This window comes from Camelina sativa, chromosome 20 (assembly GCF_000633955.1).
Source record: "Camelina sativa cultivar DH55 chromosome 20, Cs, whole genome shotgun sequence".
Taxonomy (NCBI): Eukaryota; Viridiplantae; Streptophyta; class Magnoliopsida; order Brassicales; family Brassicaceae; genus Camelina; species Camelina sativa.
Window position 1 is genome coordinate 10,977,488 of NC_025704.1, and position 21,246 is coordinate 10,998,733.

At 37.0% G+C, this 21,246-nt stretch overlaps 3 protein-coding genes, 1 long non-coding RNA gene and 2 pseudogenes across 4 annotated transcripts; 3 read left to right on the forward strand and 3 right to left on the reverse strand.

Annotated features, from left to right (window-relative positions):
• Positions 956 to 1,909, forward strand: LOC104772403 (annotated as a pseudogene).
• LOC104772404 (probable glucan endo-1,3-beta-glucosidase BG4) lies at positions 4,702 to 5,760 on the forward strand. The gene has a single exon (XM_010497025.1). It carries the CDS (start codon positions 4,702 to 4,704, stop codon positions 5,758 to 5,760), a length of 1,059 nt encoding a protein of 352 aa, XP_010495327.1.
• Positions 6,388 to 7,952, reverse strand: LOC104770432 (RING-box protein 1a-like). The gene is made up of 5 exons (XM_010494857.1): positions 7,690 to 7,952; positions 7,536 to 7,586; positions 7,375 to 7,434; positions 6,740 to 6,811; positions 6,388 to 6,658 (listed from the first exon to the last, which is right to left on the reverse strand). The coding sequence occupies exons 1-5, from the start codon at positions 7,820 to 7,822 to the stop codon at positions 6,621 to 6,623; spliced, it is 354 nt and encodes a 117-aa protein (XP_010493159.1). The 5' UTR covers positions 7,823 to 7,952; the 3' UTR covers positions 6,388 to 6,620.
• On the reverse strand, positions 8,942 to 11,460 carry LOC104772405 (annotated as a pseudogene).
• Positions 12,251 to 15,341, forward strand: LOC104770433. Its single transcript, XR_764538.2, has 7 exons — positions 12,251 to 12,429; positions 12,517 to 12,621; positions 12,727 to 13,171; positions 13,489 to 13,573; positions 13,677 to 13,749; positions 13,850 to 14,757; positions 15,093 to 15,341. It is a non-coding gene; the product is annotated as an uncharacterized LOC104770433 (long non-coding RNA).
• LOC104772406 lies at positions 16,745 to 20,787 on the reverse strand. Its single transcript, XM_010497027.1, has 3 exons — positions 20,463 to 20,787; positions 17,929 to 19,919; positions 16,745 to 17,824 (listed from the first exon to the last, which is right to left on the reverse strand). Exons 1-3 carry the CDS (start codon positions 20,785 to 20,787, stop codon positions 16,745 to 16,747), a joined length of 3,396 nt encoding a protein of 1,131 aa, XP_010495329.1.

Sequence of the window (21,246 nt, forward strand, 5' to 3'; positions counted from 1 at the left end):
AGTGAGCTAAAACTCCCAAATATTCGTAAATTGGGTACAAAAACTAAGAAAATATAGTGTTTTAAAGCGCAAAAATGTGGAAAAATTGAAGTGTTTTTTTTTTTCAACTGGTATGAGCTACTAGCTCACTCCGTAGCCTTCCTTCAAAACAAAGCACATAAGTTATGCTAAGAAGGGAGAGATGCGTTAAAAGATGACAAGGTTAAGTTCACACTAAAAAAGTTTCTACTGAAGCCGCATCTTATTTTTCTTCCGTAAAAGCAAAATCCCTAGTCCCTACTTCTCTTAGCTCGAAACTCTCTAAAACCTCAGAACCTCCTCTATGCGGTGGTTGGTTGCAAATATTGACACGACAAGGGACTATATGGACATTTGCGGTGAACAAAAAGCTTTCAGTTTCTAAGTTTCTCTCTGTTCTCATGAACTCAAATGGGATCCATGGGATCCCTGTATAAATTATCAAATGATTGGGCCTTGAATCAATATACCAGGCTCGTAATAAGCCCACATAGTTCCAACCTTGTCAGTCACCTAGTCAAGTCAAAAGAACGAACACTTATCGTTAATATCTTGTGAAGCAGAAGAAACTAAAACAGTTGATGAGATGGGGGAGTCCATCTCAGTTGTCCACATGTCTTAGATGAAATCACCTTGCCTCTCTCGATTGATCAGGTAAAGATGACACTGAGAGTTTGTTTAGTCAGACAATTGAAACAATCGGAGTGTAAATTTTTTTCCAGGTCTACTAAAGTTTTGTTTTGTTGGGTTTGTTTATAGAATCAGGCAACTGATAGTGAGAAGAAGGTGACGAGAGGATTCTAACAAGAGATGAGAGTTTTGATTTTCCGAGCATCTTATTATTGGTCAGAGATATCCACGCTCTTCTGTATAACGCATTGCCTCAATCCATTTTCTTTGGGGACACAAAGTTTCTGTCTTTCACAATTGTCACAAGATGAGTCTACTACTGACTGTAAAGGTTAAAGCTTTAGTAATGGAAACTCAAGAAACTGTTGAAATTTTCAAGTAGATTTGCTAGTTGCAGCAGATGGGGTGTTTGTCTTCGATTCGGAAAACTTTCTTACCTGACCTTAAATTAAATTGAGGTTTGAAAATAAGAGTATGTTCTTCTTAATATTGATATATATTGTGGGACTGGATCATATAGGCTTTTGTTGATTTTTTTAATGTAAGGTAGTACCCTGGTGATTGTGCTTGGAGAGGTGTCTTAGACTTCTCAGGGGATGAGAACTCGGAAACTGTTGCTGGGATCTTGGAAAATGCTTGTATTTTTTTTATCTCGGTGAAAAGACTCATACCGTGTAATTACGAGCTTTTTTAACAAGAAACTCAACTGGATTTGGTATGTCAATCAACCAGAGCCTGACCTGAAAGTAATTTCTCTCTAGAATGCGTTTTAAGTAGTTTTCTTGAGATTCTGCTTTGTTGTTGTTATGAAATTAAGATATCAGGGAAACTCTGTTACACTAAAACTGAGCCAAGAAATGATCAATAAGATGCATCAAGAAGCAGAAACCATCTGGTTGAAACAAAGGATCCTTTCCTTAATGTTATTTACGACTGTGAGTGACCCTTTAGAACGAATCTTCTGGGGGAAACATCGTGAGCTGGTTGGAGACGCTGCTCATCCCACGACCCTTCATGGTGTAAGAAGCACAAACATGTATGCGGAAGTGCTTGGAGAAATGTGGACCTAAGAACCTAAGCTTGGGTCTAGAGGAATATCAGAAAATAAGATTGCCTGTTGTTTCTGAGCAAGTTTTTTGTATGCAAGGCGTTTGGGGCGTATCAAGCTAAGGTCTGGATCATGACGGAATCGGTGGTAGCGGTTTTCCTCTGGAGCAGAGAAACATGCCATTCTTTTCTTGAAATGAATAAAACATTTATAATTTAGTGATATTAATAAATATAGACAATCTATCTTATCTCTACATATATATATATATATATATATAACATTTATATATTTTGTCTACTACCGAAAAGAAAACAATTATTGGGCTAATTAAGATATATGTTAAATTTATAGTATTTGATCTAATTAAAGGAAAAGGAAATCTTGTAAAGAATAGGAAAGACCCTTATGTATAAATAAATACACTCACTTGTTACAATGTCAAAGAGAGAAACCATACACACAGCCTTTTGTGAAATCTCCTCATCAAATTCACTTCCTTCGTCTCCGTTATATTCGTTAAGTAAGATCCTGTTGTGATATCTCTATAATACATAAAATCCAATCGATACATAATAAAATCTAATATTAACGCTAGCTAGCTCTTCTGATTTTGCAGGCACGCGCAGTTTCATAATGGACTGTTGTGACAAAATATTCGTCTTCTTTTTGGTCGCGCTTACGGCAATTCTGATCGACGACTACTACTACACGAATTCCTACGTAGTCGTGGTAGAACAAAACTACGGCCCCCTCGGAAACAACCCCCCCATCTCCGTTCAAATTTATCAGACAGTTCAAGTCAGTAGGGATTACCAAATTCCGAACCTTCGACCCGATCACTAAGGTTCTTAACGCCGCCTTACGTGGCCAACATGCTAGTAAAGTCATCGTATGTGTTAATGACTGCTCTTGCCCAGAGCGAAGAAGCTGCCAAACAGTAGCATTGAAGGGTATTTAGTCGCGTCGTTTAACGAAAATGAGAAACCAAAAGGCACTGAACAGAACTTTAGGTTGTACTATCCTACTAACTAATATGAAGCCTATCTGCAATATGTTTTGATTTACTAGGTTCTTTTAGAATTTCATTTAAGTTTTAAGTTTTAACGCTTTATTAGTTGTAATAGAGTGTGACAATAATAAGTCTATTCTATAGGATTTCTTTTTTTCTTTTGATAATGAGATCTTAATGTGTTTTGCAAAAATAAACTTCGGACCATTGGGATCATTGATATTTTCAGAGTTGCAACGCAACACAATGCAGCCTCACAGATAGTTTAAGTGTTTTTATATGTGAACCAAAAAGAATCTTGAAAAGTATTTTCAGATTACTACAGCTTCGATCTGTCTTCGACCATATTGATAATAATTATAGTATAGCTCCACATGCTTTTAAGCAGCTGATACACACAAGTCAGGAGGATTCTCTCTGGTGTGGTGTTGCATGGTTTTCTTCCTTCTCAAGTTGGGTCTAAGAGTTCTCATGGGATATAACTGGACCAATTAGCCTCTACGTGTGTTAAAACTCTGTTTTAGTCTTCGAGCTGGATTTGGAAGTTAAAATATGTGGGAACATCTATTTTAGACCCTCTTTATTGTCTCAGAAATGTAACACAAACACAATATGCAGTCTCATATTTCAACAAACAAAGCAACCATACAATTCTTATAAGGATCAAGTAATAGAAAGAAACAACTTCATTTGTGAAACCCATCGAAAAGGAGAACTGGAAAGTATGATCATATCAATGAAGCTGCAATTGGTCTTTGACCCTGAAGATAGCTCCACATTGTTTTAACTGGTTTATACAATTTGGTCTTGCCTCAAACATTTCTTTATTCCATATCAAAATAACTGTTGATATTTTTATTTTCTGGATATTGATACAGGAACAGGACACCCTAATCAAAGATGTGTTGTCTTTTTTTTTTTGTTCACCCGCCCCTTAGTTTGAAACAATATATATACAAGTGTTATGGATCGATTAATGATTATTAAACTAATAAAATGTGTTTGTTTTTTTTTCGGTTTTTTGGATAATGCTAAGTTCTGTGAAAATTTCAAATTTAGTTCATATGAAGTTGTAAACATCAATTATATAGTTCTATATAATTATTTTTGAAAATAATATACTCCCTCCGTTTCAAAATATAGGATGTTTTAGTAGAAACACACATATTAAGAAAAAGTTACTTTTAAAAATTTAACCAATCATACTTAAGACTGTATAATATAAAATATAAAATTAATCTAAAAGTTGCATAGAAAATTGGAAACATCCTATATTATGAAACAAAAATAATCCTCTAAACATCATATATTATGAAACGGAGGGGTTATTAGATTATATATATATATATATATATATATATATATTTAAACATCAATTAAATTGGAGATGCAGCATCTCAGTCCTCAGATGCTATTAAGTGCGGAGCTCCTAAAGTTAATTTTTACACAATTTTTTAAAATTATGAATGCTTGGACAATTTCATAGATAGAATTTTTCATTAAGTTTTAGTCAATTCTAGATATTTTTCAGTTTAATTATAAAAAGGCATTGCATCTAGACACACAAAAAAAAGGCAGTTCTAATTGGTAAAAAGGGAAAATACCAAATTTGTAATTAGATATGGTAACTAAATAACGTCAGGAAAAAAAGAATCAAGTAAAGTGATATCAAATAAAATGGAATATCACCCATAATAAACAAAATTAAAGAAGCAACTGTACAGTTTAAATAAATGGAATATGTGTGTTTGTGTATATATAATAAACCTACAACCTGTAAGGCTACAACCTACGTTTTGCAACAAAACAGAGAAGATATACAAGTTTGGCTCCTTGGTCCTGTTTCCGTTCGTTCATATATTACAAGTAAGATCATCTGATAGCTTTATATTTGTGCATGGATACATACAAAAAAATTATGTTATTTTGGTTAAGCAAAATTGGTGATCTTTAGCTCTCTACTGATTTTGCAGATACGAGAGCTAGTTGCGTTATGAGGTGTGTTATATTATTTGTCTTTTTACTGCTCTCGTGCACGGCCGTTCTGCTCTCTTGCACAGCAGTTCTGCTCAAACACAACAAGGACGGTTCCAATAATGTATCAGCAACAAACATCGGCTTAAACTATGGTCTCCTTGGAGACAACCTCCCGTCTCCAGCCAATGTAGTCAGCCTTTACAAGTCCATAGGCATCACTAAAATCAGAATCTTCGACCCAAACACTGAGGTTCTTAACGCCTTACGCAGCCACCAAGATATTGGAGTCACCGTAGGCATCAAGGACCAAGACTTGGCTGCTCTTGCTGCCAGCGAAGATGCTGTTAAGCACTGGTTTGCAACCAACATCGAGCCTTACTTAGCAGACGTCAACATCACGTTCATAACCGTTGGCAACGAAGTCATCCCCGGAGAGATCGGTCCTCAAGTGCTTCCCGTCATGCGGTCTCTCACAAACCTAGTCAAGTCGAGGAATCTTCAAATCTTGATAAGCACCGTGGTGGCTATGTCGAACCTGGGAAAGTCATACCCACCTTCCGTAGGAAAGTTCACTCCCCAAGCGTGTGAACAACTTGTCCCCGTTCTGAAGTTCTTGTCTCTAACGAATACACCAATACTCGTCAACATCTACCCTTACTTCGCCTACGCGTCAAATCCTGTTAACATCAGCCTCGATTATGCCACCTTCAACACCAATGATGTTGTGGTCAAGGACGGGCCAATGCAGTATTCAAACCTATTTGATGCCATTTTTGACGCTTTCGTGTGGGCAACGGAGAAAGAAGGGGTGAAAAATTTATCCATGGTTGTGTCAGAGACAGGATGGCCTTCTGCTGGTAATGGATACTTGACAACACCGGACATCGCTGCTATGTACAACGGAAATTTTATCAAACATGTTCAAAGCGGTAAAGGGACACCAAAGAGGCCAAACTGTAGCATCGAAGGGTTTTTATTCGCGACGTTTAACGAGAATCAGAAACCAGCTGGAACTGAACAGAATTTTGGATTGTACAATCCCACTGATATGACGCCTATCTACAAGATGTTTTGATTTTTTAGATTCTTCTTGTTTAGTTATTATTAGCTCTAACAGTGTTTCTTTAGTTTTGTTTAAAGGGCCCTTTTTTATTAACGGTCTAAAAAATGCCTATGTTGTATGTTATAACAAAACATGCTATTAGCTACGGACAAGTAAATTTGGTGATCAGCTATATAATCTGTTGTTAAACGTTTAAAATAATTGACAAGAATACACATCAATTTAGTTTAAAGTAATACAATTAGCAATGGATTGAATTTGTTTTCACTAAAGTGAATAATCAGGCAAATTAGCAACAGAGTTTCATTAGCGAAGTGTCTTCTCGTACAGGTAGTATTCAACTATTAACCATCCGGTGTATTCAATTCATATTTTGTCTGTGGTGTATGAAAAGTGAAGCTAGCAATATACCAATACAATAGAGAAATCATAAAATAAATTAGGACTCAAATGTGTACAGTTTCTCTTCAAGGGTTTGGGTTGTTTAGGGATTTCAAGACTCAATAAATTTTTGGTTTTTCGATTGAAGTGGAATTCGATTGGCCCTATAATGAATTTCACTTTAAGTATTCGGATCTGCTAAATTGCAGGAAACATAGGCTTTTGATTGTTTTCACTACTAAATAACTTTCTTTTGCATGATTTTTTTGAAGACCTTTTTAAAATTTTGAAAATCAACCATGTGACCCAAAGCACAACGATGATAGGTTCAGTGAACAATGAATCTCAGTTTCCACAACTGTGCGAATTACATTACAAAAAGAAAAAAGAAAAGAAAAACCCTGATCAAATCCTTTGTTATCATATGCGGTAACCAGGTGAACCTGATATCTTCTCGATTAGACACATGTTTGCCGGTAAGAGTCGTTGGTTTAGTGACCATATTTCTGGAACTCCCACTCACTGTTATCTGTTAAAAACTCGGCAAAATTAACAAAGAAACCAAAACTGCAATGCTAGTCAAAGAAGCTTTAAACAGAGAAACACTTACCTAATGGACAAACTTGACGAGTCTTTAGCCATCTGCTGATGCAGTGAAAGTGGAAGGCATGATTGCAAACCCCTGAAAAGTACCCAAATCAGGCGGCTTTAGTTAGTAAAGGCACTAACCATCTTATGTAGTTCGACTTGGTTATCCAAAATACACATTATAGAATCACATATCTTAAATGAAAACTTCCTACTTTCTCAAACACTTCCAGAGCATTGATAATGCAGTGATTATGGTCATTCTATAAGTTTTAAAGTCATCCTCAATAATACAACACAACGCAAGACATTAAAAGCATGCGAACACAGTAAATAGTATCTGATCTCTCTCCACAAAATCTTTAAAACACCATAAATTTAATAAACCGTACAAATCATTGAACAATTTAGATTGCTGCACAACAAGAATAGGGTTCTCCTTTCAAATAAAGCAAAGACATGCTACCAAATAAGCAAAAACTCAATGGCAAGATCTAACATACAAACTCTGAGATTCGAGGATGGTTTCACATAATACCAATTCTCAGTGTGTTCTAGATAACACAATTACCCAATATCTACAACTGTAAACCCAATCAAGTCTCGAAACAGAACGCAAAGATTACAATCAAAGATCATAGAAGAAACAAGACTTACCCCAAGCAACGGTGCACTCCTCACTAGTAGCGCTGGCCTGATTAGCTTGACACTCGATGCCTAACAACAACCAAAACATTAACAAATTCAGCAAATCTACGAATCATCAAAAGATCATCGTCACAAATTCCTCAAAATCAATCGATTATTCTATTACTTACAGAGATCCATGATGTGGTTTCTGCAGATCGCACAGTTGTCAACAACAATATCTGAAAACCAAAAACAAAAAGATCAATCAAAAACTCGACCTAACCAAAATTCACATCGTATAAACAAACATCGAAGGATACTATAAAGGATTTGTGCGGTTACCCCAAGCCCAGAGAGAAACGGCGCTCCACTTTTTGATTTCGAATCGCTTAGGTTTCTTTGTGGAAGACGAAGCACCGCTACCAGAGGCTCCTCCGGCAGGAATCATAGGAACGTCGGAGTCAAGAGTCGCCATTAAACCCGATCGGAAAGAAAAAATTTGAAACCCTAGAAAAAGCCGAAGAACAAACTCAACGATTGAGAGAGAGAGAGAGAGACAGAGAGCTCGCTGGGTTCTTTCTTGTAGAGAGAGGACGATAGAAGAAGAAAACAAGAGAAAGAGATATAATATAAAGCTGGTATGGGCTTTGCCTATATATATTAGTGGGCCTTCGTGAGAAATTTATTATTTCCCGTAGTTTTCCATTAAAAGTCGGTTAAAATTTCCCCTTTTTAACATAAAATATCTAAAATTTTCTCTTTTTATTATCTAAACAAATTTTTATTTTTTTAAATTGTAATATAAATTAAATATTTCAATAACATTATGGAAAGATATCTAATTTTTTAACATACTTTTTTCTATGTATCCCCAAAAAAGTTAACAATAAGCTTTATTATTATTGATATGTTTTTCTATATATGTATCCCCAAAAAAGTTAACAAAAAGCTTTATTTTTATATTATACCCATATACAGTAAAATTAAATTAATAATGTTAGGACCAGAAAAATCTATTAATTTATAGAGGTTTTAATTTTTCGATAAATTAATAATTATTAATTTATAGAGAGATTTTTCTAATTTGGTAAAAAAATAAAAATAATAAGATTTAGTGGTTATAACTAATATTTTTATAAAATCAATTACAACGAAAATAACAATTATCATGTTTTGACGATAGCACTCAAAGATTTTTATATAGTAAAAATATTAAAAATGAACTCTAATAAAAATTAATGTATAGATATATACATATATTTAGATAATATTTATTAATTTATATTATTTATAAGACCATATATTTACAAATGATTTTCAAAAAAGTTATTATTTTATAATATTATCGAATAGTTTCCAAAATTACACTAGTCCCAACTTGGTATTGGGAAAATTTATTAATTTATAAAGATTATTAATTTATTGAATATTAATTTATAGAGGTTATACTGGACATCAGATCATCAAGTTCTTCAAATAAATATGTGTATAGATAGATCAATAGGGTAACAAAATAATCCCCTACATTTATTATATTTATATATATGATTTTTTTACGACAAGAGCAATGACCATCAAGATACTTAACCATTAATTAAGCCAGCAAATCACGAATGCAGAATGTGGAACAAAACTCTAAGCCATAATGGTGATTGTTGGGCAGAACACGTAGCTCTTTGCTGAAGAAGAACCACGATGAACCGGGCTTCATGTATAAGTCCTCTCCGATTAAGCAATGAATGTGTAGGGTGATACAACAGGACTCATCACACATATAAAATCGTTGTCTTGGAAGTATTTGTTTCTCGCAAACTCCACACCAATACGTCGGGACGATACTTGTCTCCTTCCCATCTGAAAGAGCGAGTATATGCTCATCGTGCTTATACCTCACGTATTGAGGTAAAGTAGCACATTTGAAACACAAAGCAAAGTCACACTCAATACAGTTGAATGTTTCATTTGTAATATGAGGTTCTGATAACTCTTTGCAAACTGAACATGTTCTCCACTCCCCTGGTTTGGATGTAAGGTATAAGGGATGCTTATGACTTTTATTGATTAATGGCTCAGAAATCGCGGCGCACTGCACGTGTAGCTTAAAATATAAAGACTCTTCTTCATCACATCTATAGAAGAAACCAGCTGTGCACAACCAAGGACAAGCTGAACATGATTTCGTTAGGTTCATAACACCGTTGTTTCCTCCCACTAGTGTGAGCATGTGAGGGTGTATCGGGTGATATATTTTGCGGAAAAAACTCGCACATGCTTCGTGGAGAACGAAATCGCATTGCATACATGAGTAGATATTACCGTAATAGATTGGTGTGATGCATGCTTGACACTGTTTATTCTCGTCGTAATCTCTGCATGTGTTCTCATCAAGTCTCAAATGATGATGCTGATGGCTAAAATGTTGTATGATTCCATCGCTTATCCTCACAAACGGCTCAACTTCTTCAATGTCTTCTTCTGGCTCTCCTTCAAGTTCTTTACCATCCCACACGTTTCTTTGTGTAGCACATCTTGAATGAACCCCATATGAACAACCGTCCTTGATGCAAGAATAGCCCCCGTAATCATTATCGATCTTTCTACGACAAACACCACAAGACCAATCTCCTTGGCCAAAACAAAGTGTAAAAAGCGATACGATGAGGATGGCGAGATATCCTTATGAGACGTGGTAAGCTGGTACAACGTTGATGAACCACAAAGTCACAAGGAGGACACATATAAAAAGGACAGTTTGTATGTGACAAGGCACAAACGCTGCAAGTTAAAGAAGTGTTTCTTGGAAACAGAGCAAGTGTATGCTCATGCCATTTCGGATGGTCTATAGACAAGACTCGTGGCTTCTCCACACAAGCTATATTCATAGCGTAATCGCAAGAAGAGCAATAGTAAAACATCCTCAAGAGATCTTCATCACAGCAATAACATTCCCTCGTTCCTTTCCCTTTCAACAAGACAAGCTGAAGAGAATGTTTTGGATGAAGAGGGTGTTTGATCTCAACTGCAGCCTTGTTATATTCTTTATGATTCCCGCCGTTGCAGTTTCGGCAACGGAAATGGAGTGCAGCTTCTACTTCTCCTGGTAACCTCAGTTTCTCCCAGTTTCAAGGGAGACAGTCCCACATGTTATTGCTCCTCAACGAGACTTCTTCATCTACATGAAATCTTCCTTCTCTCAAACGTACTCCTACTTGAGGGCACAAAGTAGATAGCTTCTTCCCCTTCAAAATCATAGAGGCGACGAGGGACAATATCTGATGAATTAGTAATAAAAGCTCTGGAATCGGCTCTAGTGTGAGTACTTGACGAAAGAGTGAACTGTACTCCGGATACGAATTTGTAGAGATAATCCGAGGGTCGAGTTTTTGAGAAATGATTGTTATGACATCTCTTAAAGGCATCGGCTGTGAATCCAAATCCATAGAGTTGAATAGAGAGACTGTTTGAGTAACGAGTGACATGAGCTCTGCCTCCGGCTTTGCTTGCGAGTTGAGATCCATTGATCTCACTAGAGAAATGACTAGAGCGATGTGTGATACGATCTTCAAAATCTGATCAATCATCCAATACCTAGTGTCGATGAGAGGTAGTAACTGATGAGTAATGAGTGATATGAGCTTTGACTCGGGATCTTGTTCTGGTTTTGACTTCGAGTACGTGACATTGACGACGTTGGCTAATTGAGTAATAAGTGATACGAGCTCTGAATCTGAATCCAATGAGTTGACGGAAGATAATATTTGAGTGGTGAGTGACATGAGCTCCGGCTGTTCTTGATCCGATTCAGTAGAGCTGATGAGAGAGATCATTCGAGTAATGAGTGACACGAACCGAGACTCCGGTCCCGAATCATCATCCGGTATAGAGTTGCCGAAATGTATTATTTGCTTGATGAGTGAAATGAGTTCCGACTCCGGTTTAGGTTGCGAATCCAAATCCATAGATTTGATGAGAGAGATTAGTTGACGGAAAAAGTGCTACGAACTTTGATGGCCGTAAATTAAAAAACAAAGCCCACTCCGAAACCGAATCCTCATCGATAAAGAAAGATATCACTTGAGAAATGACTATCCCTAGCTCCGACTCCAAATCCATTGTGTGCTACCCAAGGAAATGATTTGAGCGAGTATATAATAACCCCAAAACCGGAAAGAAAAAAAAAAGAAAAAAAGACAGAAAAAGAAACAAAAGGAGGTGATCGAGTAAAACGAATCTGGTGTCCTCTGTATGTATCGGGGAGTTTTGTAAAATTCTTAAAAAAGAATGACAACATAGTAAACGTGACAACTTCTACAACACTAGAACTAATTAGTTTTATTAAGGGTTACATAAATTAATTTAATTATTTAATTTTCTATATATGTAACTAATTAGTTTTATATTTTGTAAATTTTATAATTTTAAATCTCTAATATATTGTATAATTCTTATTGTGTATATTTATTGTTTGACCGCAGTTTAATAATTTAAAATAGCATTATTGTTCATAATAATTACTTTAGTAAACTATTAGTCTATTTTTGCTTTTTTATTGTATTTGTATTTACAACGTAGTTGAAATATATTTTTAATATTATTATTTTTAATAATTAGATGAGTATACCATAATTTAAGTGGTTTTTCTTTTTATATTGTAATACTTTTGTATTTATAGATATTTACTGCTATTAAAATTGTGGAGTGTTTGATAATTGGATATTTGATTAATTTTAATCTATTAGGTATAGAGATAAAATATTTGTTATAGTTGGGGGCCTTTTGGCAATTCTTGTACTTGTTGTCTTATTAATTAATATTAGTTAAATATTAATATTTTTTTTTGTCTCCACCGACTAAATCTGATAGTCTATAGAGAAAAAGAAACGTCAATTTTTATTTTCTCTTATCATCTTCGACATTCTGGTCTGGGTGAATCTGAGATATTTGAAGTTCTTTATCTGATTCTTCCATGTCAACAACAGAAATAATAGATTAATTTAGAAGGTAATCATGTAGAGAGAAGTATCGATCATTGCCTGTCCATATCGTTTTCATCTCCACGATGCAAGATTGGAATGGTTCCAGGTAAATAAATCTGCTCTTTCTGTTGTTGATTTTTTAAAATTGTTTGAACTCACATATGGTAATACGCCGATTTCTTATCACTTGTAGATAATCGAAATAGGAAACATATTGGGGGAGATTCGTTTATTACAATCAAGTCAGCAGGTGATGCAATCTTATCAGTTCTGGACAGCCATATATGATTAGAGATAGGTATGATGTATTAAGAAGTATGAACCTAACTCTCTTCCTCTAGCTAAAATTTTGAATTTCTTGCTTTTTCAATTGTAGCTTTTGTAATTGGGGTTTTGTTTTCAGGCATCAGAAACTAAACAATGGGAGTTTTCCTTCACTTAGCCTCACTCAAAAGGAGGTGGGTGGATTTTCTACACCAATCGCGTGATGGTCAGAGAGATTATCCAAGAGAATTTAGTTCTTGTATCTGTTGACTTGGTTCTTGAGGGAAATGGGTCAAAGCCATAGAGTAGAGAAAGCAATTGAGAAGAAGAGACTCAGAGAAGTTTTGGATCCAAAAATATCAGACTGGCCTGAAGAAGAGACTCTGGTTCTAGCTCAGTTGGCTCTTCAGTGCTGCGAGCTGTGGAAAAAGGATAGACCTGATCTTGCTTCTGTTTTGCTGCCTGCACTGAGCAAACTACGGGAGTTTGCAACAGAGGATCATGAAGAACGTAACTCCAACAGAATATTTTCTGTGTCACGTGCTCACAATTCGGTTTCTCTTTCCCCAATATCTTCCTCTCAGGTTGGTTTATTAGAACCTGCAATAACTCATATCTAATCTTCATCTCGAAAAGGAATACAATTTCAACTTCTTTGATTCCTGAGTCTTTATTTCAATCATGCAAATAGTTCTTGTATCTGTTGACTTGGTTCTTGAGGGAAATGGGTCAAAGTCTTTCAAGTTAAATCCTAATGGATCCTGTGCCCCCTTTATCTTTGTCCCCAAATAGATACCATTCTGCATCAGATAAAAGTTATGTTTTTTCTTCCGAGGCTGTGGTGATAAATTCATCTTGTCTTTGTGTTGTTAAAATTGATCTGATAAATTTGTTTGTGTAGGGTTAACGTGGAAGGGCATTCGATTCAAGATGAGGAACAAACTATTCTCTTCCGTTTATCAACCTTCTGTATATTACTTTCAGAGGTAATTTTTGTTAAGCATTCACATATCTCTTGTACTATGTTCCATCTAGGCTTTGGTAATTTGTTAAAAGATTTTATTGCTTTGATGTTGGTTTACTTTGCAGGTTAGTTGAGATTCTAAGCAATGACTAAGAAAAGTGTCTGATACTGTATATATAGATTCATCAATTAGAAAAGGTAAGAGGGTAAGTAGTATAGGAATTTGTTTAAGTTCTAATAACCAACCTTAAAGTATATTGTCATATATATATAGCTAATTGTGTTTTTTTACCTTCAGGTTGAAGTGCATAAATGTAAAAAAGTACTGCTATCAGCAGTAAGCGTCTTGAAGGTAATTTGATTAAGGTTGGTATCTATATATGTACTCACTACAATTAGTTTTTAAATTTTTCTGTATATTCACTGCATTTAGTTTTAGAAATTTAAGTGATTAGCAAACGGTTAAATCTATTGACTCTGAAAAAAAAATTAAATAAATTGTCGGGTGAATATTGGTTATGAAAATGGAAGTAAAAGAAGGGTTGAATCAGTGTTTAGAAACTAAATTCAAAAATTACAATAAGCAAAATATTGATTCATATCAGTCCTAACAATCGGTTCTGATATGCTTCCTTCATGGGTCTCGAATCACTGGTCATATTGATAATGAGGCACCTGCATTTTCAAAAAAACATCTAAATTATAAGAAAACTATAGTTCTGAGTCATAATCCAACAAAGAATTGAGAATGCTACTAATATAAGATATGTAAAGTTTACCCTCGAAGAAGTAGATGACTTAGTGTATGTTTTGGAAAACCTCCTTGAAAACAACATTAGTTGTCTGCTTCTGAATCTTTCCCTCTTTGTTTAGTATTAGTATTCTCAAACCTTTTTTGGATGTCACCCTAGACAATGAAAACCCAGTTACCAATAGGAAGCCTATTCACATATTTGTTTACCAAAGTCTTTCTTCACTGATGCATGAATCTTTTTACTCTGAAAGAATGAAAGACATAAGATGCATTAGTAATAGAAAATAATTGTATCTCGTAAACGTAAACATTTATTCTTACCATCGAATCTGATAAAACCAACTCAAGTGTTTCACCAGCGGACGCCATGAATGGATGATCTTCACTTGAACCCTCCATGAGGTTTTGTAGGGACGAACATCTTTCAAGAAATCAAAAGTAGCAGCCATAATGTGAGTGATTGTATATTTGTGTTTGCTTGTGTATAATCTTCGTTTTAGGTGAGTATTATTTATAGGGAAACCGATTAGGTCATATAACACATTTGTTAAGATATCAAAAAGATCTGATGAAGCGAGTAGTTAGGGAGATAATTATGTGTTCTGCTTTTTTATGGTATCTTTATGGGATATGTTATATTCTCATAGGAAATATAATATTTTGGGATGACGAATTACAGTACTCGCTTCATCAGATCTCTCTAATTATGGAGATAATTTAATTTTGTTTAGGTTGATTGATTTAGGAGATCCGTAATTGTTGTTAACAAATTTTGGAAATCAAGCAGTTTGAACAGAAATCTCGGAAATCTCGGAGAAGATCACGGTGGAAGGAAGACATATCTTTCTATTAAATGGTTGAAGATAAACGATTGTTATGAAAATTATTTTTCGGGTTATGTAATTTTATCAAAAGGATGGGCTTGGGCTAGTCCAAAGGATTGTTATGAAAATATTTTTGAATTGTAAACGTGGAGCCCAATATTTTTGAATTGTAATAAACAATTGGAGGGGAAAATAATTCCGGGTTTTGATAATTTCGGCTAAGGATAGGCTTGGGCTATTTGTAATTTCGGGTTATAATTTCGAACCCACATTGACATTTTTACTAATAAAGATAGTGGCAGAATTGTAAATAAGTTGGAACTTAAGGAATTATTTTATAAATGTTTCTGAAAATGTATATATAGATACCAGTCTTGTTTGGAAAAGTCATTAGGAGTTAGTCGTTGGATAGATAGGTTGTGCCTAGCGTCTAGCCTATAAACAAAGGATTATTTGTAAATTAATCGAAGACTAAATTATCTATGGTTGATATAACAATAAATATGTAAATTTAAAAACTATTTATTACCTGTCATTTCATTGGTAAGATACGCAAGCAACAGAAGATATCACAGAAAACAAAATTAGAAAAATGTATTAGAACCGAAAACATACCCGTATGGAAGAGGAGACCACTAGTAATTAATATGGTGTCATCTTAATTTTCTATTATTATTATTAAGTTATGAATTTGTGAGAAAACTTATTTTCAACTATATATTTATTATAATTTTTTCATAACTCATTCAAATCATATATATAAAAGTAAGGTTTCACTTTCTCTTTATTGGCTGATTTTCATTTAATATTTTTTATTTTTTATATTTTTGAAGTTAATCACCCACTTACCACAATTATGGTTTTTCTAATTGATTGTATCAACTTTCAATTGACAGTTACATATTGTGCAATTACTACATATAAATTTACATATGAATATATATCATAATTACAAATCCATAATTATAATATTACTGCATACTATTAAATGCCCATATAATTCATTTTGAATTTAATCACCCACTTACAACTTTCAATTGACAGTTACATATTGTGCAATTACTCACAGAAATCTTATTTGTTATAAATAGTTGCTTCTAGCTATCCTAACCCACATAAAATATACATTATGCAGTATACTCTAGCCTTTTTTTGGTGAAGATGATTTGTTATTTCTTTTTTTTTTTTTTTTTTTTTTTTTAANAAAATTAGTTCAAATGAGCCAATTTGGTGGAAAGTCGTTTACAAACAAAATATGGTGCGGACTTATACACGCTTGGCGTGCCAAAGAGTCCGCCCTAACATTAGCATTACGCGGGACATAAACTAAAGAAAAAGAAGAAAACTCCTCCCTGTCCATCTTTATGTCGTCTAAATATGGTGCAAAGGCCGGCCATTCTTGAGGAGAAGACACCATCTTCACCAAGTCGGAACAGTCCGTGAGAAAAGTCACCTCCCGAAAATCATGTCCAATCATACAGCACATGGCCCACCGAAAAGCTTCAACTTCAGCGTGTTGCGGGGAAAGACTGCGCCTGTAATTGGTAGCTCCGAGAAGAGGAGACACTTGTTGTACAGAAGTACAACACCATCCTGCACCTGAAAAAACATCGGACTATTTCCAAGAGCCGTCAACAAAACATCGATATCCAGAAAACACCGAAGAAAGGGAATTGGGACATCCACGAGGCGTCCGAGCAGAAAAGGAAGGAGGTGACGGTCCCACGAAATCCCCCTCCTCTGTCTGAGCCAGAAACCAAGAGGCCGCCTCCCCTTCGGCCAACCGTACTACCTCATCAGGGTGTTCCGTACGGTTTTCAAAAACCTTGGCATTGCGTGCTTTCCAAATATACCACATAAGCCAAGGGAAAAAATCTACCTGTGAACCCGGGTTGTTCCGTCCTATAAAGTGATCCACATTAGCATAAACTGACTCTGTCGGAAAATGCTGCGGACCCACCGGTACATGAGCCTGAGCCCAGGCCTGACGTGCAGGAGGACAAAGAAAAAGAACATGGTTAACAGTTTCTTCCTCCGCCCCGCACCTCGAACAACCAACATCACATGCAACACCACGCCGTCTCAGATTCGCCGAAACAGAAATACAACCAGTAAGAGCTTGCCACATGAAATGCTTTAATTTTGGTGGACACCGCACTTGCCAAACCCCGGCAAGGAGAGTGGTAATATCCGGCCCCGACCCAAATGCTTTGAAAAAGCTGGGAACACCCAGTCGCACTGTGTCATACCCTGATTTAACCGAATATCTGCCAGACTTTGTAAAATGCCACCCCAAGGAATCCCCTTTCGGATAACTACTGAGAGGAATTGCCTGTATCAAAGGAACATCGACAGAATCGAAATGCTCGATAAGGCGATCCCGTCGCCAAGTGCGCGTGGAAGGATCAATAAAATGAGATAAGGAAAGATTAGGATCTACAGGAGACCCGTTTTGTAATGCTGGTCTTGGGGATTGGGCTGGAATCCAGGGATCTGACCATATATCAATGGTATCTCCCGAGCCAACCCGTTTAATAAGCCCTATATTCACCAAAGAGCGAGCAGAGACAATACTCCTCCATCCATAGGAAGGGGAGTAGAACCGCAATGGTTCCATCGGATTCGAATTCCGGTAGTACCTACTTTTAAAAACTCTGGCAAACAGAGAGTCCGGGAACTCAATCAGTCGCCATAACTGTTTAGCCAATAATGCCGTATTAAAATCATCAACATTTCTGAAACCCAAACCACCTAACTGTTTGCTACTGCAGAGTTTGTCCCAAGCTAACCAATGCATACCCCCCTCTGACCGGAGGTACTCCACCAAAAATTAGCAACTGCACTTGTTAATTTGGACGTGATTGTTTTCGGTAAACGATAACAAGACATCACAAAACTCGGGACAGCAGTCGCAACTGACTTAACCATAACCTCTTTGCCCCCTTTTGATAACAATCTGGCCGTCCAACCAGTTGTGCGGCTCTGTAACCTATCCCGAACAAAAGAGACGACCTTCGTCTTAGACCCCCCCAAACTCTCTGGTATACCTAAATATGAACCCATCCCACCCAGATTGGAAATTCCCAGAATCCCCTGCATCTCCAATCTAGCTGGATCATCAACCGTATGTCCAAATTGGAGTGAAGACTTTGCAAAATTTATCTGCTGTCCAGAAGCAGCCTCATACTGCTTTAAAATATCCAAAACAACTCCACACTGATCCTTATATACCTTGAAGAAGAAGAGACTATCATCTGCAAACAACAAATGCGTTATAGGGGGACACTTGTTGGCCACCTTAATCCCCGTGATCCGCTTATCCACTTCCGCTTTTCGAATATTCGCTATTAGAACCTCCGTGCAGAGAATAAACAGGTAAGGAGATAGGGGATCCCCCTGCCGTAATCCTCTCTCAGGTATAATCTGACCATGTGGCTGCCCATTAACTAAAACTTGATACTGAACCGAGGAGACACATAACATTATCCATGAAATCCATTTTTCCGCAAAACCCATTCGGCGAAATAAAGCCCCAAGAAAACCCCACTCCACTCTATCATATGCCTTACTCATATCCGTCTTAATTGCCATAAACTTTCCCTTACAAGAGTTATTAGTCCGCAAACCATGAAACATCTCTTGAGCAATCAGAATGTTATCTGAGATCAAACGACCAGGAACAAAGGCAGACTGAGTTTCTGAGATTAAACGAGGTAAAATCGTCTTCAAACGATTACACAAAACCTTTGATAGAACCTTGTATCCCACATTGCATAAACTAATCGGACGTAACTCCGCCATTCGGGTCGGTTTTGTGACCTTGGGAATCAGGCATATATGTGTCTGATTCAACCCTGACTCGAAGGCGTTTTCCTCAAAGAAACTATTAACCAGAGAAACCAGATCTGTCTTGACCACTTCCCATGCCTTCTGGAAAAACAAAGCAGTCATTCCATCAGGGCCCGGAGCTTTATCTGGATGCATCATAAATAACGCCTTTCTGACTTCCGCCTCCGTTGCCGGAGCCGTTAATCGTTCATTATCCACTGCCGTAATAACGGATTTGACCTCCAACAAAACTTCGTCAAAACTTGACGGATTGATAGTGGAAAACAGGTCGCCAAAATATGATACCGCGGTTTCTTTAACCGTTACGTCATCCGTAGACCAAACATCATGCTTGTCGTAAAGACCGACAATCCTATTACGAGCCCGCCTTTGTTTGGTTTGGGCGTGAAAATACTTAGTATTCTTGTCACCCACCCGCATCCACCGGTTTCTACTTTTCAAATACCAATGCATCTCCTCATCCTTATATGCCTCCCTCAGGCGACCCGTTAACTCAGCGATTACCTTAGGGGATGTTGTATCATCAGCGTGGGCCGCCTCCAGTTCCTTTTTAATATCCTCGATTAACACCCTACCATATGGTGCCTGTTCTTTCCGCCAACAGGAAATCGCTCTCCTACAACTAACCACCTTGTTAACAAAACTCGGTGACCCCCGGACCGGTGGTGCACCCCATCCTGAGGAAATTGCCTCCATAAGCCCCTCCTTACCGACCCAACGACGGTCGAACATAAAGTTCCGCCGTCCCCTCGGCCGTTTGGCCCCAATACAACCAAGTAGAGGCATATGATCGGAGGCAACCCTGGGCAAGTATTCCGTGATTGTATCCGGAAATAAATCATGCCAGTCCTCATTTCCCAAAGCCCTGTCTAAACGACATCTTATCGGTTTTTTGTCCCGCCACCCACGCCAGGAGAGACAATCCCCCAAATAGGGAAACTCTATAAATCCACAATCCCGGATCATCCCATTGAAAGAGAGAAAAGAGGAAGCATGACGTAATCGCCCCCCTCTTTTCTCGTGGTTACCAGTGATTTCATTAAGATCGTCAATAATAAACCAAGGAGTTGTCCGAGAGGAACTAATTCGTACCAATCTTTCCCACACCAAATCTCGGTTCTTAGGAACCGGATCACAATACACAAATGTTAAAAAAAATAGACTTTCCTTTGTAAACCGCTTCTACATCAATCATCCTATTAGATGCCATTAAAATCTCAACATTAAAATCATCTTTATTATAGGCCAAACCCCCACTACAACCAACAGGTTCCACAATTTTTAAATTTTTATAGCCAAAATGGCCTACAAATTGTTCCAAAAAAGAAAAAGGTTGCTTTGTTTCCATAATGAATAAAAAGTCTGGTCTATGTTGAAACCATAGATCCCTAAGGTTTCCTATTGTAGCTTTGTTCCCTAGACCTTGACAATTCCAACTTAGTACATTCATTTAACTGGCTTTGGCTTTGGTGGCTTTCCCTCACCTGGGCCTCCCTTGACACCTTCCTGGGCCTTAGAGGCTTGTTCACCAGTACCCATTACAGAACCCTGCGGAGGACGAGTCCTCGGAGACAACAACAGTGCCGCATTACGTTTCTTTGCACATACACCCCGCAGCACCACAGCTTTCCCCTTCCTTCCCTTGTCACTCACATTGACCTTGACTGAGGCAGTCTGGGCGCCCTCCACACCCTCATTACCCAATTCCTCCTCCGAAACCTCTCCCATATCTTGGTCAGTATTCACCTCCCCACCAGTGACCTCCACAGTCTGACCTTCTCCCACCCCAATCTCTTCCGCCTCTTCCATAGCCAAAGACCCCTCAANCGGATCATCCCATTGAAAGAGAGAAAAGAGGAAGCATGACGTAATCGCCCCCCTCTTTTCTCGTGGTTACCAGTGATTTCATTAAGATCGTCAATAATAAACCAAGGAGTTGTCCGAGAGGAACTAATTCGTACCAATCTTTCCCACACCAAATCTCGGTTCTTAGGAACCGGATCACAATACACAAATGTTAAAAAAAATAGACTTTCCTTTGTAAACCGCTTCTACATCAATCATCCTATTAGATGCCATTAAAATCTCAACATTAAAATCATCTTTATTATAGGCCAAACCCCCACTACAACCAACAGGTTCCACAATTTTTAAATTTTTATAGCCAAAATGGCCTACAAATTGTTCCAAAAAAGAAAAAGGTTGCTTTGTTTCCATAATGAATAAAAAGTCTGGTCTATGTTGAAACCATAGATCCCTAAGGTTTCC

Excerpts from the sequence above, each read along its gene's own strand:
- LOC104772404 (XM_010497025.1), top strand. The coding sequence starts at position 4,702 with ATGAGGTGTGTTATATTATTTGTCTTTTTACTGCTCTCGTGCACGGCC.
- LOC104770432 (XM_010494857.1), bottom strand. The coding sequence starts at position 7,822 with ATGGCGACTCTTGACTCCGACGTTCCTATGATTCCTGCCGGAGGAGCC. Across the intron at positions 7,435-7,535 it reads AAACCACATCATGGATCTCT|GCATCGAGTGTCAAGCTAAT; the intron begins GTAAGTAATAGA and ends GGTTGTTGTTAG. Across the intron at positions 6,659-6,739 it reads TCGTCAAGTTTGTCCATTAG|ATAACAGTGAGTGGGAGTTC; the intron begins GTAAGTGTTTCT and ends AGTTTTTAACAG.
- LOC104772406 (XM_010497027.1), bottom strand. The coding sequence starts at position 20,787 with ATGGAAGAGGCGGAAGAGATTGGGGTGGGAGAAGGTCAGACTGTGGAG. Across the intron at positions 19,920-20,462 it reads AGGTGTCAAGGGAGGCCCAG|AGTTTCCCTATTTGGGGGAT; the intron begins GTGAGGGAAAGC and ends GTGGATTTATAG. Across the intron at positions 17,825-17,928 it reads GTACCTCCGGTCAGAGGGGG|TTATGGCGACTGATTGAGTT; the intron begins GTATGCATTGGT and ends TTGGCTAAACAG.